Source organism: Protopterus annectens, chromosome 8.part0, assembly GCF_019279795.1.
Source record: "Protopterus annectens isolate FY-2018-M chromosome 8.part0, PAN1.0, whole genome shotgun sequence".
NCBI lineage: Eukaryota > Metazoa > Chordata > Ceratodontiformes > Protopteridae > Protopterus > Protopterus annectens.
In genome coordinates, this window is record NC_056741.1 from 422,574,693 (window position 1) to 422,594,712 (window position 20,020).

Genomic DNA, 20,020 nt, shown 5'->3' on the forward strand with positions numbered 1-20,020 from the left:
TAAGGTACTGTTCTAGAGGAGAGAAACAGTCAATTTAAAATATTTTAAAGGCTGTATTGCTGTTTGTTCATAGCAGGGACAGTAAATAGTGAGAAAAAGGAAGAGAAGTTGAGCATTTAATAATAAAATCTCATTGTTCTCCTTTAAGTTCACCAAGCAAATCCATTACAATGTGTGTCAGTTGAATAGTTTCTACATGGTTTATGAAAGTTATAGTAAAAGGCCTTCACTGAAGTATCAAAACTATGATTGTAGACCAAAGGTTACAAACAGAGATTTTACCTCTCAAGTGTCCAGATTTTTTAAAATGTGCAGATTTTTCACTCATATTTTTGGTCTATTCTTCATAAAATTTGTGTTTTTTTGGCAAATCATTGAGGACTGAAGTCACTAAATAATGACATATGTTTGTTTTAGACTTTATATTCTTCAGAAAATGTATGATATTGCAAAACCTATTATTCCATCCACTTTCTTCAGTTGTCAGAGCAGTATGTAAAATCTGTCCCTCATTTTAGACCTTTGTTCCCCCATTACTTTTGACTTTGCACAATTTTTTTGCACTTAGGGAATGAGAGATATGACCTGTAGAGTTAAGCTTTCAAATGTTCTTTTAGTTGAAGTTACAGATTTATAAGAATTTCATCAAATAACAGTTATCCAGTTCTTTATAGAGCTTTATTTATTCTATGCTGCTCTTTCACCTGAATGTACACAGAACATCCCAAAACTTGATTTGTTAATTCCACAGATCACATGGTGACAGTATTAATCAAGTATTATAAGCGATTAGCTTAAACTGCTGAACTGTATCATTGGGTAAGCACTCTACTGGACATGAAGACATTCTAGTAAAGTTGCTGTTAGATTCTGTAGAACAATAAATGCACGCCATGCTTTGTTATCCCATCTCATAGGAGTTATACATGTGATCCCTGCCTATGATGCTTGTGCACAGCAGTTCTTTGTTTTTTTCAGTATGATTAATAAAACACTGATCTGTCCCTGAAATCAAACATATTTAGTTATGTAACTGTGATAAGAGCTTTACAGTTTGCTTTTTTCCAAACACATTTATTGAATTATCACTTGTGACAGGCAAATTTAGATTCATATAAAAGTAATCACACTATAATTAACATACCAAACATTTTACTTCACATATATTGCCATATATCATATAATCTAAGCAACATTACATACATTATTCAATTCCTGACTTTTTAAATAAGAAACATCTTTATTAAGCTGCCACTTACTACACAGACAATCATACATTTATACAAGTGAAAAGAAACTGCACCAACACAATCCTAGTTGCAAGCATTTTACATCACAAACCATATTGATACACTCCCATTTGGAAATATTATACATCACTTATAATTTACCCAATCTTTTTCAGTCAGACATTACATAGTTCATTTAAGCCCTGCCTCCTTTTAAACATCATTCCTCTCTTGTATGTATTGTTCCCACACTTCTCATTTTTTCTATGTAGTTTGCTCTTACCCTTTTCTAAAGATCTCAGTTCCAGTTGTTTTATCTCTGTTGCTATATTCACTACTTCTAGTATAGTTGGTTTAAATTCTGATTTCCATTTTGTAGTAATTGCTTTTTTGTCATCTACCATTATTAGACACAGCAAGGCGGCCCTACTATGCCTAGGCAATTTTGATTCTGTATCATAGCTCAGAAAAATCATCTCCCTTGTCAGACCAATCTGCCTACTCAGCATCTCCAATAGTGCATCCCGCAGGGAATCCTTAAAGTCCACCAATTCACTGCACTCCCAGAAAATATGTTCCCAATTATCTCTTTCTACCCCGTCATACCTCCAACATTTGCTATCTGTCTGAGGAAAAATTCTCTGGAGTTTACTTGGGGTACAGAAATATCCATGCAAACATTTCTAGGCAAACATCCTACATCTTCTAGATTTTGTTGCTTATTTGGGAGACATACATATATCCTTCCATTATTTCATTGTGAATTGCTTATCCAGTCTCTCTTCCCAATCTTTTCTAACCTCTTCTGATTGATTCTTATAGTGATCATGCAATATTTTATATGCTGTACTAATTATTCCCTTTTTAATGGCAGTTTCTGTTCTAGATTCTACTAAAAGCTCTACCAGTTCTTTTGAAACTGGAAGTGTGTCAGTTTGGTTTGTGATATAAAATGCTTGCAACTAATATTGTGTCAGTGTGGTTTGTTTTCATTTATATAAATGTATGATTGTGTAGTAAGTGATGGTTTAATAAAGATGTTTCTTGTTAAAAAATAGGCGGGAATTGAATAATTTATGTAATATTGCTTAGGTTATATGGTATATAGTAATATATGTAAAGTATAATGTTTGTTATATTAATCTAGTTTGATTACTTTTATATGAATGCAAATTTGCCTATGTCAAAAGTGATAATTAATAAAGGTGTTTGGAAAAAAAACTCTACCAGTGCTGGTCTTTTGTTTAGGACCCCCCTAGTTCTTTCTTTCTGCTTATTCTCTGATATCACTCCCTGATAGGGAAGGCAATATCTAATCTGAAGTCCAAATAAGTTCCTGGCATCTTTCCATTCTATCCTTTACAGTTTGCTTGAGCTAAAATACTATCATGAGTCCAGTAGAAGGCTGTGTTATTCTGGCATTACATCATGACCTTAATGCAATATACAGTAACGAAAAAGTGAAAAGACTTAATTCATTTTGTGACATTATCCTCTCCACATTTTACCTGAATGCCATGTCACTAAGTTGTTGAATCTGAGTGCTGTTCATCCCACAGATAAAGTTCCCGAGGCCAACAAGCTCCACACTACTGAGAAGTATGATTTTGGATGCAGTGAGGGTCATGAAGCGGTTGAAGACTGTTGTATACTGTCAAACATATAACAAAATATATGAACAGGTATGTAATTTTTCCCTTTCATCTTTCCTTCCAGGAAAATAAAACATATACATAATTTCCTTACCAATGACGAAAAAACATGCTTTAAAAAACAGTACAAAAAACAAGTGTGCAATTCAAATGCTTTCATCTATAATATAGATAACTAAGAAACTGTGTGTGTGTGTGTGTGTGTGTGTGTGTGTGTGTGTGTCTGAAAACTTAGAAGATAAGGTTAATGGCCTAGCATAAAAGTGAAGCACATTAGAATGAATATTCAAATAAGAGAGAAGAAAACACACATAATTATATCAATAATTTTAGTCTGACTAAGCTAACACTAAAAAGATAAGATAACATCCTCATTTTTCAAAAAGGCAGAGCTAAACTGGTCAGGCAGAGAAGTAGTAGTCTTCAAATATAATGAAAAAGGCATGTACGCCTACTGACCAGACACAATGCACAGGTAATAAGGGTGGGATAGCTTGTGAGCTGGTCCTGTCATCAATACTGTTTTGTTACCTTTGCTGGAATCCAGGTGAAGGAAGACAGTGTGGATAGAACATCAATGGAACTCAGTGGTAATTGTTGCAATTCTGACTCAGTAAAAGCTGACACAATGCATCCCAAAGAAGAGAGTCTATCTGTTGTAATATTACTCAGGGATCCCCATGCCTGTAGATAAAGATTTATGAAAACAGTAGAACAAATTAAAAGAAGGTTAAACATACAAGAGTCGCAAATAATTGGTGACACTTCTTCTCATGCTGATTTATCACCTTCATTAACAGTAGTAATAAACATGCATACTGTTCAGATTCCTGAAGAAACCTGAGTAACGTAATAATTCCCAGCATACTACTCAATCTGCATACAATGAATATAGGAGCAAAGGCCCTTGAAAAGTAGGTACATCCGGACTAAAATCTGGACATCTAATTAACGTAAAATTTAAATGCCAAATATCTGCTTCTGTGGCAAACAGCCATAAAGACCTGACTCCAGCCCACATGATCTGAATTTTGTTAGCAGCTTGGCTACTAATGCAGTGCAGAGCTCTCAACCTTCCACCTGCAAAATGAGGAAGACTAGGACTCATAATGTTGAATAAATGGGCAAAATGTGAAACACATACTAATGGTTTACTAATAACTTCAACTAGGAAGGTCATAGGATGGTTAAAATATGTTAATTTTACTTATAACAAAGACCTTTTAATGAATTAGTAAGATTCCTTTCTATTTACCATGGATATCAGTTAAACAGTCCCTAACACTGAATGTGTGACAGATCCTTTCAATGTGGAACTTCAAGGAACATGAACTTTTTAAAACCCTAAATGAGGTATGCTCCTTGTAAAGAGGTACACTTGAGAGGTATGACAGAGTGGCAGGAAAGGATGGGAATGCATTCATCAGTAATGCTGCTGAAGGGAGGCATTGTTCAAAGTGGGGAGTTGCCCTTGTACAGTGGAGATGAGCATGGGGGTGGGTAGGTCATACAAAAAAATCCCCCCGGCTATAAGATGGACAAAGGACCCCCATGATGCCCTTAGGATCCTCACTGTCCTTGGCTAAAATCTAAGCATTGGTCAATGGGAGAATTAGAGTGCAGATAGAGCCAGTGAAGGATGTGGGGCATTGGGATAGCTGTCAGAATGATAGTAAAGGGAAAGGAATTTGAATATCAAATAGCTTGCAACTCTTTCTCCTTTTTGTACAATGTTGAGATACAATCCAAAAACAGATGTTTAAAAAACAGAGATTGATAAAATGATGGAAAAATATAAGTACATTGTCAAAGAGGCCATGCAAAATCTGTAGACTTTAATGAAATGTACTGCAAAATTCTACTACATAAGGTCATTTATTTTTGCTTCTGAAAAAGGGAGATGTGAGATGTGTATCTTCTTTCTTTAAATTATTGGCGTCTCTAGTATGTTGGTCACATAGTGCAGTCTTCTGTGCACTAGACAGCTTCAAAATCATAGGAACAGTTGTGAGGTATAATTCCCTGTAACAGTTATTATAAGACAAGCATGTATTAATTCAGCTGAGGTGGTTCACTTTCTAATATTCTTCTTCCTCTATTTTCAGAATTTAAATGTTTCAATGTTTCAGAGTTTGTAATAGGCTATTGACTTCAGCAGACATCAGGAGGGCAAAGACCATTAAATTCTATTCTCATTCCATAGATCTAATTCGCTTTTAAATATTTCTTCACTATCCACCTGCCTAATTTCTAAAGGCAGTGAATTGAATGTCTGTCAAGCTTTGGTGTAAAAAAAAATCTTTGTTTTACATTTTGCCTTTCTAAGTTCAACAAATACTTTATTATTCTGTGTATCCTTATCATGCTGTAAAATGAAATTCCTAATAAACATCCAATTTCTTCTATGCGTAATATATACAGAAAATAACGTTAGTTTCCTAAGTCTCTGTTCATATATTAGAAATTCCTTGAATGTTTTCAGTAAAATACTTTTGGACTTTTTCCATCCTGTTGATGGCAACATTAGAGTAAATACAGGGCTGGACTTAGCTGACCTGGTAGCCTAAGCAATAGGCTTCACTGCTCACCACTTCTTAAAGCAACACCCAGTGGTCCCATGCCTACCCCATCCTGGTTTACCCACCCCACCATGATTACTTTTTTCTTCTTTTTCTCACAGTTTTTTAAGCTTTCAATTTTTTCCTGCATTCATTCATTCATTCATTCATTCATTCAACACAGCCTATCCAGGTAAGACTGTACACTGATAAACTGTGGAGGAAATAATTGCACACGGTTCGGGGTCTGGGAAATGCTTGGCCCCCTGAAGCCATGAGAATCCTAGATGCTCTGAAGTGCATTTCAGAATTTTTTAAACATACTGTTTGTTCCAACGATGATCTGAAAAAAAAAATTAAAAACTGATTAAGGAAAGAAGTTCTTCACTTTTGCTTTTTCCTGCATCCTGTCAACTCATCGTAACTGACCAGGACTAATTGTGAAGGAAATAAGTGAATTAAGTGAGGGATTTGGGGGCTGCTAGGTCCCCAGAAACCATAGGGGCTCTTGATGCTATAAAGTACATGCCAGTTTTTTAACCAACCTTTTCATCCAGTGAATTTCTGATCAGTAATCCTTAAGGAAAGAAAATTTACTTTTTCCTGCATCCTTTCAACAGATCCTAACTGAACAAAACTGTATTTGGTGAAAATAAACCCATTAAGCTGGGATTCTGGGGACCACTAGGCTACCAGTAACCATGAGGACTGTAGATGATGCAAGGTGCATTTTAGAGCTTTTTCTTACATTTTGATTTTTGATCTAATTATGGTTTGAACAAAAATCATAAAGAAAGAAATTTGGTCTTTTTTTATTTCATTTCAAGGAAAAAATAGGTTGTATTCAAGGTTTAATGCTTCAAACTGACAAAAAGCAGTTCACAAAAAATGAGAAGACAAATGTTTGTGAGGATGCATAAATCATATCTGGGAATAATACCTGTCCCTCTCCCCTCCAAAGTAGTCACTTTCTGTGTGTCCCCTCTGATTTTAGACTGGCACAAAAGTAAAGATACAAAAGACCACAGTTTTATATATATATATATATATATATATATCACATCACTTTCTACTGTATACATATACATAGTATGCCTTCTCTCCCCTTCCCTCAGACTGGGACGATATTGAAAAAAAAACCTAGCACATCTGTGTACCTTTGTGTCAGACAGGGGATGAACCTGAAAGAACATAACATATTTAAACCTGTTGCTGTCAGACGTATATAAACAGCATGCCTCCTTACACTCTCACAGAAAGCAGTCAGCTGTATATGCATCTGATGTTTGATTCTGAGGAACGTGAAAAAAATTATCATAGTGATTTTGAAGTCCCTTCTCTGGACCAGTGTTCAAGGAGTCTCGATCCTCACCAAGGACACCCATGAGGGACGTTCACTTGGAACAAAACTGGATACACACAGTATTTCCAGATGCAGTTCTCTGCACCAAACAAAATTTCCCTTAAGAGCACGCAAAGAGCACACTCTGTCCTGGCACTGGGTTTCCCTCTCTCTTTCCAGACCCCAAGTAAGACTCCCTACCTACACTGCTGTAGAGATGAGTCCTCAGCTGAGTGTTCCAAGCCAAGTCCTCCACCACCCTCTCTTTGAAACTGGTACTCTATATTCCTGCTCCAAGTAGCTGAGATACACTCACACACACACACACACACACACACACACACACACACACACACACACACACACACACACACACACACACACACACACACACACACACACACACACACAAGGTTGGGACAGATTTAACAGCTATTCCCCCTCTGCCCAGACCATAAGGTAGATATTGCCACCAGAACACTCCAAAGCCAGCTACTCTAAGGGTCTTACAAGGGTACCCAATTATACTGGGTAAAATTAATACTAATACAAATAGTGTTTGACCAAGCAGCAAAGCTTTCAGGAGTGCCACGGTATCATCAAATAAATATAAGTACTCTCAATGGTTAAAATATTCTCTAAAATACCAGCCACAATGAAAAGTTTAAATATATTCAATAATATATAATGAAAGAACATGAAAATACCAATTATTTATTTGCAATAAACATAGATGCATAGATTCACAAAGATGCAAAAAAGTTCTTAACTAATCTCACTATATTTTCCTGACTGATCTAAAGAATTACTGTCCCCTAGTTCACTTACTAGAGCAAGGCAAGATGAAGTGGGTGAGTAATCCTTCTTTGTCAGGTTTCAAAAACAGACTGGCCTGAGACTTCTGTCTTATTTAGTATTAAAACATCATTTCAGTGCTGGATTACAGAATGACATTACATACATTTGGTCACTTTACTTTTGGTTCCCACACTACTCCTTTTACTAGAAACTGAACCAGAATCTAGCACATATGTGTCATAAAGCACACACATAGAGCTTTGCTAAGATGTGTTATAGCATCTGGAAGCTATAAAACCATTTAAAAAATTTCCATCCTTCCAGGGTATCAATTAGTTCACCCTTAAGGACAATACATTAGGATTTCTAGTCCTGATTTTCACAGACATTTTGTCTCTGGTTGCAATCAGAAGTGTAAAATGGATTATTTATGGCCTAAACCAAGTAATTTTAATTTCAGAAAAATTTTCAAAGTTAGCTGGACTGAGCTTAACCTCTTCTCTTCCAGTGTCTGCTGTTAAAATATGTTCATTTCAACAGTTACAATACAGTCTGCCATACAGGTGTATTTATTTTCTGACCAGCAGGACTCACTGTTGTACATTCTTAACATAAGCAGCTTTACAGATACATTTTCAACACAAGTACCTGTACAAATTAGTTTGAGTATAACTGTCTGATGAAGCACAGTTAATAAAGGTTCTTTGCTGAATTTATCCTGGACTATGATGATATTTCTATTGGGAAATTGAAGCTGTTGCTTTGACTTTTTTTTCGTGAACTTTGTTTTTTGTGAACATTGGGTTATTTACAGAATTTCTAAGCTGCCTTCTACAGTTCCGTGGTGAGAGAGCCTGGTTGTTATCATCACAAATTAGTTTGACATATAAATGACATATAATTCTTTACAAAACTCCAGCTAGCTATGCTGGCATATGTTATACATCCACTGCCATACTTTTCCTGGTATAGCTGGCAATACCTCACATCATCACATCTCTCCCCCCTTTGAAGATTCAAGCTAGTCTCTCAAGCGATCCTGCAGAAACATTGCTTGAGAAGAATGAGCCTGCCTGGGAATACATTAACCCATACCCTGTCTTGAGAGTCCATCTGCATTGGCATTGCTGACTCCACTACAGTGCTGCACTGTCATGTCATATGCCTGCACCTGTAGCTCCATCTTAGTAATGACATTTTGCTGGCTGGCTTGATGTAGCTATAGATCCCACCTTAGACTCCTCCTGACACCTACTGCAAATACTTAGCACAAAAGCCTCCCTATCATGGCAAGGCTTCATCATGTTAACATGGTACAATTTGTGCCCCTGCCTCCTGCCTAGCAGGTCTATCCTGTAGTTAACATCACTGACCTTCCTTACCACTGCAAAGGGTGCTTCCCAAGCTGCCTGCAGCTTATTGTGTCTGACAGGAATGAGCACCATAACCTGCTGTCCCACAGCATACTCTTGAGCTCAAGTATTCCTATCATACCAGTAATTTTTCTGCTGTTGGACTCCTGCCAGATTCTCATGGGCCAAGCCCATGAGCTCAATAAGCCTCATCCTGAGGTTTAGGACATATGCCACAACAGACTTCTTGCGGGATTCACACTCACCCTCCCACTCATCACAAATCAAATCTAAAGGTCACCCTCACCATATGCCCATAAACAACTCAAAGGGTGAAAAAACTGTCAATCCCTGGGGTATCTCCCTGTATGCAAACAGCAGATGAGGCAAATATTTCTCTCTTAAACTGGTCTGCTAATGCCTGTAGCATGGTCTTTAGTGTAGAGTTTAAACTCTCCACAAGACCATTAGTCTGAGGGTGGGATGAGTGGCTTTAGGTGCTTCACCTCACAACACTCCCACAGACAAGCCAGCAGGTCTGACATGAAGTTGGCACCTCTGTCAGTCAGTAGTTCTTTCTGGATCCCTACCCTGCTGAAAATCTCTAGCAAAGCATTTGCCACATTCTCTGCCTTGATGGAGGACAGAGCCACCATCTCAGAGTATCTAGTAGCATTATCTACTATCACCAGGATATACTTCTTTCCTGTGGAACTCGGGGTACTCAGAGGCCCCACAATATCCATAGTTACCCTCTGAAATTGCTCCTCAATCACAGGCAAAGGCATCAAGGGAGCTTTGACCTTGTCTCCTGCCTTGCCTATTTCTGGGACTGCTCACAGGTCCTGCAGTACCCTGTTACATCCCTTGCAACCCAGGCCAATAAAAGTTCTGCATAATACATCTCTTGAAATGCTTTGCTCCCATATGACCTGCTAAAGGAATGTCATGGACTATGGCTAGAAGTGCCAGATAGTAGGCTCTAGGCACTACTGACTGCTGTATTACCTCACCCTCTAGCCCTCTCTCAGGGGTCCACTGTCTATACAGTAACCCTTTGTTGCAGTATACAGAATTCCTTTTTCCTTGAGAATCAGGTGCCTCCCTAGCTACCTCCCTCAAACATTTTAGTGTACAGTCCAAGAGCTGAACGTGTCTCAACTCTACCTATGTGACCCTTCCCACCTTCCTTTTTACAGGAAGTCTGGTATCCTCTGACAGTGGTGTCTCACTGTCAGCCTGGATACTACCACTCACCTCTGCCATTGCAGTCACTCTGTCTAAGGGAACATCAGTACCTACCAGCAGTTGTGGCTTACTTCAGGCTCACTGCTACAGGGTAGCTCCCTCCCTGAAATAGCCATCTCACTAACCCTGGCTTCAGATGTGGTGTATGTCTGGGTCTGCCCCAAGCTACCAGCCCCACATGCCTGTCTTCAAGCCTGACTGCATGTAACTGCATGCACACAAGGTACTGCATTATCAAAATCATTCCCTATCAAGACATCTGCATATGCTCAAACACATCATCGTGCTTGCTTCCTTTCCCACCCTTCCAGTCAAGGTTAACCCTGGCCAAAGACATTTGGAATGGGGTCTCTCTTAAAGCTCTGACAGGACTGCCCCAGCAAGTACTGATCCTTTTTATGCATTGCAGGCTTCACAATGGTTATGTCAGAGGCTTTGTCTCTCTTAGCAGTGGCCTGTTTTCCATCCACTAAGATAGGTTATAATCTCTGGTGATAGTCTGCTACCCATGTTGTCTACAGACAACTTTACCACTGGCATTCTGTTATTCCTACTTGCTGACCCCCTCATTTTGTTCCCCACCTTACCTCAGTGGACATTTGTATGCTACATGGCCCCTCTGGTTACATTTAAAACATCTAACCATTGATCCTGGCCATGTACCTGAACTAGTGACTTCCCCTGTTACTGGTGGACTATGTTGGGGTGGTTTAGGCTGCCCAGCAGGGGTTCCCTTATATACATGTGCAGCAGTGGGTATTCCCTTCTTGTGCAGTGATGCCCTGCTTGCTATGTAAAGATCCCCTTTTTCTCCAGGTCATCTGTAGAGTTACATTCCCACTTTCCCAATCAGATTCTCATGTCCTCAGGCAAAGTGCTAAGGGCTTGTTTCCTCACCAAAATGTCTTCCAGTCTTTCAAAAGTGGTGACCTGACAACCACTCACCCACCTATGAAAATGAGTGCTCAACTCAGCAATATAATCACATACACTTTCATGTGCCTTGTGTCTACACTCAAAAAACTTTTTTCTGTAAGCTTTGGTGTTAAAACCTTCCAATAAATATTCTTTTACTTTATCATCGCTTACACAATCAGTATCATACAATTTATTGCAGCAGTTACAGCTTTGCCATGAAGTAAGGAGGTGAGGAACTGTACTCAGAGACATTGGTTAACATTATACTGTTTACATAGTATTTCAAATATATGAATAAAACTATTAGAATTATCACCCTATGTAAATTGGTGAAGAAATTTACTGACCTTTATTGCTTCTGGAGTTCAGTTATTCCCTTCCCCATTGCCTCCATGACCCTGACAAAGAGACAGCATCTCCCTCTCATGTGGCACTGTTTCTCATTTTCTTCAGCCTCCAAATGCCACAGTCGCTCTACTGATTCTAATTCCAAATGTTTGGCCTCCAGGTCATGTCTGTTTAACTACAGATGGATGTTTAAGTCCTCTGAGGAAAAGGTGAACTGTCCTGTTTCGGAAGGCTGCAAATCCTCATCACCAGACTGGTTCTCTTCCTGGTTGCTGATCTGAGCTGCAACTAAGGCTGAAATAATTTCTTGTTTAGTCAGGTTAGCACGCACCAATCCTTTGTCTTTGCACACCTTGGCCAACTGTTTCTTTGTCAGCTTGCCATAATCTTCTGCTGACATCTTTGCCTGCTTTCCCTGACTAAACTAAACTAACAAAAATAAGTAAAACTGTTGTGAAAATGAAACTCTGTATGTTTATCTTGTGGCTGCTGAGAGTAAACATACCTTCAGTGACAACTGCCTACAGGCTACAGAAGTTCAGTTAAGATCCCACCACTGCCACCAATATGTGACATCCCTTCTCTGGGCCAGTGATCAAGGTGTTTCAGTCCTCACCACTGACACCAGTGAGGGACGTTCACTTGGAACAAAAATGGATACTCACAGTATTTCCAGATGCAGCTCTCTGCACCAAGCACCATTAATGGACTACAGGGAGCACACTCCATCCTGGGGCTGGGTTTCCCTCTCTCTATCCAGACCCCAAGTAAGACTCCCCACTGACACAGCTGTACAGTTGAGTCCTCAGCCGAGTGTTCCAAGCCAAGTCCTCCACTACCCTCTCTGTGAAATCAGTGCTCTGTGTCCATGCCCCAAGTAACTGACACACACACATTCTTTGAGATTTGATTTACACACACACAAACACACACACACACACACACACACACACACACACACACACACACACACACACACACACACACACACACACACACAAACATGTGGAAAAGGCTGGCACAGATTTGCCAGCTATGCCCCCTCTGCCCAGACTATAAGGTAGATACAGCCACCAGAACACTCCAAAGCCAGCTACTTTAAGGCTCTTACCCAATTATTCTGAGTAAAAGTAATACAAATACAAATTGTAGTGTTTGGCCAATGCAGCAAAACTTTCAAGAGTGGCCAGAGTGGCACCAAATAAATATAAGTGCTCTCAAAGGTTCAAATATTTAATAATGAATAATAGAAAAACATGAAAATACTAAATATCAATTTACAATAAACACAAGAGTTTCATTCACAGGAAATATTAAAAATAACATAGATGGATAGATCCACACAGATACAGAAAAATAGTACTTAACTAATCTCATTATATTTTCCTCACTCATCTACAGAATCACTGTCCCCTAGTTCACTTATTAGAACAAGGCAAGATGAAGTGGGTGAGTGATCCTTCTTTCTCAGGTTTCAAAAACAGACTGCCCTGAGACTTCTGTCTCATCTAGTATTAAAACATCATTTCAGTACTGGATTACAGAATGACATCACATACATCTGGTCACTTGACTTCTGGTTCCCACATTATCCCCTTTACTAGAAACTGAACCAGAATCTAGCACATATCTGTCATAATACACACAGACAGAGCTTTGTTAAGATGTGCTATAGCATCTGGAAGCTGTAAAACCATTTCAAAAACTTCCACCCTTCCAGGGTAGCAATTAGTTCACCACTAAGAACAATACAGAAGGATTTCTAGTCCTGGTTTTCACAGACATTTTGTCTCTGGCTACAATCAGAACTGTATGATACAATCTTTATGACCTGAACCAGGTAATTTAATTTCAGACTAGTTTTGAAAGTTAGCTATATTGAGATTAACCTCTTTTCTTCCAGTATCCTACATTATATTCATTTCAGCAGTTACAATACAGTCTGACAACACAGATATATTTATTTTCTGTCCAGCAGGACCCACTAATTTTATATTTTTAACAAAAGCAGCTTTCCAAATGCATTTTCAACATAAGCACCTGTACAAATCAGTTTGATATACAAATGACATATAATTATTTACAAAACTCCAGTTAGTTATGCTGGCATATGTTGCACATCCCTTGCCCTCCTTCTTCTGAGATAGCTGGCTATACCTCACATCATCACTGTGATGTTTACAACTTGTTACCTGTAGACAGTATACTGCTCCTATACAGGCTACAGTGATGGACTGTGTACACCACTAAATATGTGAGGAAATTTAATGAGATAATGTCCACACTGTTCCCCGTCCAACATAAGCTATAGTGATCCATGCACACCTCTGAGGTTTGGGAAAAAAATAAGAAATAAGGACATCATCCACAGCCACCCACACAAACTACAATGACCTTCTCTGCACACATCTGAGAAGTGCTGTTTTGAGATAAGCTGGGATTTAGGACATGGTATTCTACTAAACCTATGGAAATATCCACTTATACTGCTCTGGAGTGTGGGGAGCACTATGCCCTAGAAATTCTGAAGGTCTGCAAGTTCCGTGATGCATATTATGTCTTACTGTTTTGAAAGATGCTTTAACCTGACCACCCATCCTGTCAGTTATAACCACTTCTGTGTACAGTTCATACATCTGATTGTTATAAAAAAGGATGAGCATGCAATGTAGTTCACCTTTGCTCCACACAGTTGCCAAACATTAAAGTATTCCAAGTTGCTTCAAATCTGCTTTGCGCATTTCATATTAAGCCTGCAGTTTCAAAATAATTAGCAAGCAACAACAGGCCACTATTCATTTTCCTCTACAGATAGTCCCAACAATTATAGCTACTTTGTGCATACCTTAGATCTTACTTCACGTGAATGCACACTAGTCCTGAAAAACAGAAAGTGACTTTAAACTGAACTAAGAATAAGAGGTCAGTTACTTTTAACAGACTACTTCAATCCTACAGAGAAGTCATAGCTACCTATGTGTGCACTTCAGATGATTGTGATAAAAATGATGACTATGTATTGTATTTTAACTCTGTGAACTTCCACAGAAATAATAGCCACACATTAAACTATTTTAAGTTGCTTCACATAAATCATAGTAATTGTGCAAATGCCAGATAGTGACAGTTTAATCTGAGAAACCAAACAATGTGCCATTTACTTTCTAAAGACAGCCCCCCCCCCACCCAGCATTCACAGCTAAAAATGACAGCCATGGATTGTATTTCAGCTTTGTTCCATGGAAACAATAGCCACACTAAAGTATTCCAAGTTACTTCACATAAATAATAGTAATCCTAAAACTTCAGAATACTGAGCATAAAGCAGCTATAAGTCGTATTCCCCAACAGATAAGCCAACATTTTTGAGTTAATGGACTTAATTTAGTTAACGGAACAAACAATTTTAAATCAACAAACATGGTTTGAGGGGAAACACAGAACTCCAATGCCTGGTATTTTTGACTGACAGTAATCCTGAATGGTTCACCAGAAAAAAAAAGCAGATGAGGGACATATTTCTTAACCTCTTAGCACAAGTCGTTTGGACAAAGTTTATAATAACAGTATGTGTGTGTGTGTGGGGGGGGGAGGTCAAGGGACAGATTCTAAATATTATTCTTATAAAATTAGAAAATTGCTAGAATAATAGGTTTTGAATTTGCATGAATTTCTGAAGGATATGAAGTTTGAAATTCATATGTCTGTCATTATTTACTGACTTTAAAGGATATGGTTGCCTGCCAGTAACAATACCTCATGCCATTGCTAAGATTTCTCTTTGCATTGAACTCACAGTTTTGAATTTGTTGACTTCTTGCTCTGCCTTATCCACAATCTACCAAATTCCTTGTCTAGATAGATTTAGTGTGTGTGTGGGAGTGGTGGTGGTTTTGGTGGAAATGAACAAGAGACCAACAAATAGAATGGCATGACCTATGAGTCTTCCTCCCTAGGGTGCCAGTCTCACTGCTTTTCCATTATTTATCTATTTATTCATAAAAAAGACAAAAACAAGTTTCTTTATGAGGCCAGGGACTTAAATATGTCCTGCGACTTAAACAGGACATGCTGGAGGAACAGATTTATCTCCAGTGACTGTCACATCTTTGGAACAGGCTACCAATTCATGTGAAACAGAGCACCTCTACGTTACTGTTCAAGAGGAACCTGGATGAGTGGACAGGGCACCATAAATTCTTACTGTGGATAGCTCCCACAGCCCTCCTGGACATGGGCTTTCATCACTGAATACAATCTTGGGTATTGACTAGAAGCTCTACGGTATTACATTGGGTTGAAATGTCTAGGTTTAAAATGACCTGCAGGTCGATAGCCTAGTAATCTTCCCCTATGATCCTATAATAAACAAATAAATACCTAAAAAGTGCCCCTACTTGAGATGCAAAAGTGAAGTCCTAGCTGGCTGCCTAGTTGGCCTATGCCCAAGTCTGGCCAGGAATACATACAAAAGCTAGTGCCATATTCCATTAAAGATCTTATTACAGTTTTGTAATTAGGAAGCATTATGTTAGCATTCCTTGAGTATACTGTTCTTAATAGCATTCTAACCACAAAATATGCATTCCTCAGAATTGTATTCATATCATCCTCAAAGCTAAATTTCTAAATAGTTATAATACCTACATTTTCGAATAAATGACATTCTTCACATATTATACTATTCAAACTATTGACATATGCACAAATGCATAATTTTGCATTCTGTCTCATTGAAATGAATCCCCCATTCAATTTGGCCCATACATACAATTGGTCTAAATATTGTTGAATCTGTAGTTGATTTGCTATTGTGGTTACAGGCTCTGCAATTTTAGCATCATATATGAACTTTCCAACCCAGCATCTATCTATTTATCTGATACTAGGAGGAAGAGTATGACTATATGAAATAAATATCCCTGAGGAGGTCTGCTTGATAATTTAAATTCCTTGGATTTACTCCACTGAACACAAACACATGATTTCCTATCCTTCAGCCAGTTCTCTGTCCATCAAATGACAATGTTATTAAACATACATTTCTTTTAAGGTATAATAATTACATAATGAGTTACTAAATTAAAGACTTTGGCAAGATCTAGATAGATCACATCAGCTGAAATATCTTCATCCAGATAGTGAATAACATCAGTGTAGACGTTTATTAAAGTGGTTTCCACAGACCTATCTGGTAAAAATCCATGTTGATGTGTATCAAAATATAATAATTCAGCTGAGCTTTGCAGTATTTTAATTAAAATTCTACCAAAACCTCTACTAATCATCAAGGGCAGATCATGCTTACTCAACCTGCTGGACTTCTTTGAGAAGGTCACCAAAGCAATGGATAAGGGCAAAGTTGTTCACACTGCCTACCTTGACCTGGCCAAGGCATTTGACACAATAACCCAGTCAGGCAGTGTTGACAAAATCCAGAGGTTAGGTACAAACCTGTATGTCACCCGGTGGATAGCCAACTGGCTCATAGACAGGACCCAGGAAGTTAGAATTGGGAAGCCCACCACTACAAAGAGGCCAGTCACAAGTGCAGTCCTCGGGATCAGTCCTTGGACCACTCCTTTTTGGAATTTACTTCTCAGAAGTCAAGGCCAATGTCAGTGGTCTCTGGCTGACTAAATTTGCAGATGATTGCAAATTAGGAGCTGTCATTGAATCTCACACTGACACAAATGTTCTCCAAGAGGGGCTGACACAGACAAACAACTGGTTTCAGAGCCATGGACTAAAACTAAATGCCAAGAAATGCATAATATTATCCTTTGGGAAGTCATCCATCCCTGGTAAATATCATATTGACAACACAACCCTCAGAGTTGATCCAGGAATTTATGGACACACATAGATAGTAATCTAGAGTTTGACCATCATGTGTTCACAGTGGTGGGGAAATCATTCTATATTGCACAACTTATAAACAAGGGTATGGCACCTAGGTCCAAGAAAGTCATTGTTCCACTGTATTCTCCATTCATCAGACCTATCATTGGGTACAGTGCCCCTTTTGGTATGTACCTAACCAGGCATATCCAACAATTTGAGCGTCCACAGAGGTTCCTCACTAAAAGAATATAGGGCGTAAGTAGAATGTCCTATGCAGACTGCCTGAAGGCTCTATCCCTGTATTCTGTCTCCTACAGGCTTTTGAGGGGTGATCTATGACTGGCATACAGGGCATTGTCAGACCACACACTGATGAACCTCCTGCATATCCACAAAACAAACATCACCAGAATTACCCATTCTAAAGACTTAAACCTTACCTGTGACAGAAATAGATCCTGGTGGAGAGATAGGTATGTATCCCAGAAACTACCGCGTCTATGGAACAGGGTCCCCATCCATGTGAAGCAGAATTCTTCCCTAACCCAATTCAAGTGCAACTTGGACAATTGGATGGGAAACCGGAAATTCATCCCTGGTTTGGCACCTATGCCTCTAATGGAAACAGGTAACCTGTAAATGGTTCATCTCCCAAATCCCTACTTACACTTACCAAGGGTTATCAGAACTTGTCAGAGATGTGGGATGCATGACTAGGTTTAAAAAGGCCCTTGGGGTTGTTAGCCTAGTAAACATTTATGAACCTATAATCAGACTAGTTAAACTAATTGGTCTAATGTTTTCTATTTTGTATAGCACTCCTCATGAATGGGAATTACATTTGTGCTTGTAAGGGCACTACTTCAGATAACCATGATTTTTTTTTAAATAAATAAGTTAATGGTTCTGAGTCACTGTCTTTTAGAGATGTTAAAAATAACAGATTGATCTTACCAGGAACCGGGCTGATATCAGCTCTTATCTTGGCAATAGTTTCTACACCTTCATTGCTGTTATATTAGGAAACTGACACTCCCCACAATTATAAATATGTAAAATAACACTCCGCCTATCCTGCTCTAAAAATCTGTAAAATAGTCAACCAATATATCTGAGTCAGTAGTCATTTTTTCTTTTTCAATTAGATATAAATCAGAATCAAAGACTTTGGAAAACTGCCTAGCATTTATAAAAATATTTTTTAAACAAGAAACATCATTATTAAATCATCAGTTACGGCATAGGCAATCATACATTTACATAAATGAAAACAAAGCATACTGACATTTTTAGTTGCAAACACTGTACATCACTCGTTTGTCAGTCAAACATTGCATAGCTCATTCAAATCTTGCCTTCACTTAGACCTCATTCATCCTCCAAATGCTATTCTTTCTGCATGTATTGTTCCCACAATTCCCATTTAGACATGTTATATTTCTTATTGTCTTGTGGTGCTGCGGTAGCGTTGTCGCCTCACAGTTAGATGTTGCCCATTAGATTCTCAGAGTGTCTTCTGTGTGGCGATATGCGTGAATGGGTGTTCCTTCGTTGAAGGTTGTGCGTTAGGCCCGGCAAGCCAGCACGTAAAACTCTACTGCCAATCATTAGCGGACCGGAGTTCCGCTGTGGCGACCCCTAACAGGGAAAAAGCCGAAAGACACAAACAATTGTCTTGCACATTCTTCCCTAGATTTAACTCGTATCTGAACTTAACACTCCTAATTATCTGTGTACTGGCAGCTTTTTAAAAATGTTCAAGTCTAAATCCTTTATTTTTTAAATTTATATACAGGAACACACACTGCATATAAGTAAAAGAATCAGAAAGAGATGCTGGGACAATGTAAGACTGTTCCCAAGTAAATGCATATTGCAGACCATTAAGAGACATTCACTTGTACTAAAGCATGCTTGTGCAAAAAAATAAAGTAGATATCTGACTTTCTGAACCACAGATGTATAATGGTTCTTACCTCCAAGTTGCTAAGGTTCAAATGTAAATGTATTCAATAAGGGGTGCTGGGGGAAGCACTTTTTAACTGGCGCATTGGAGACTTTGTCTCTATAGAAAATGGACATTAAAAACTTATTTTCAATTCTATTCAAGGAGCTGGGTATCAAAGTGCAAGTTTTACATATTTGAGATTTGGTCGCTACTCCTAAAACTGTAGCATATCTGTGCAGTACAGTGTTTGGTCATCCTAGGGGTAGCCATTGTAAGCTCTACAAAGTAATCCACTGCAGCATTACCTTTCGTTCTGGGCTTCTTGTGTTTTACATAATATATCTTACTATGATTATCTGTTGGTAGAAATTCTGCAAATTGGAAATTACATTTGCTCATGTGTGCTGAGGATTTTTTTTCTTTTTCCAGATCAGCTGGGGGAGAGGAGAGAAAAGGGAGACCAAGGAAAATGTCATAACAGCGTAACAAATGAGATAAAGCCTCATTCTACTACAAATGCATACCAAGAGTCATATGCAGACAGCAAACCGAGACCCTTAAAATGAACTTTTGCTTACTAATCAGTGATTGTAGTAACACACGATTTATATAAAGTCCTTTTTTGTGAATAAACAATTTTATTAAAAGACAACATTTATTTATTTATTGTTTGTTTGTTTGCTGGCAGGGGTAATGGATTGATCCAAAAGGACTTGTTTCAGTCATTGTCTGGTTTCAGAGAACAAAATGCTGTATAAAGTAAGAAGTAGAAGTTTACACATG

General features: G+C 38.4%; 1 protein-coding gene across 1 annotated transcript in view; it reads right to left on the bottom strand.

Annotated features, from left to right (window-relative positions):
* Positions 1-20,020, bottom strand: part of LOC122808847 (otoancorin-like) — a 224,916-nt gene that overhangs the window by 92,607 nt on the left and 112,289 nt on the right. Inside the window, exons 6-7 of the mRNA XM_044079940.1 lie at positions 3,413-3,565; positions 2,738-2,880 (exon numbers count right to left, since the gene is read on the bottom strand). Of these exons, the coding sequence (XP_043935875.1) occupies positions 2,738-2,880; positions 3,413-3,565 (296 nt within the window). The remainder of the gene's footprint in view (positions 1-2,737; positions 2,881-3,412; positions 3,566-20,020) is intronic.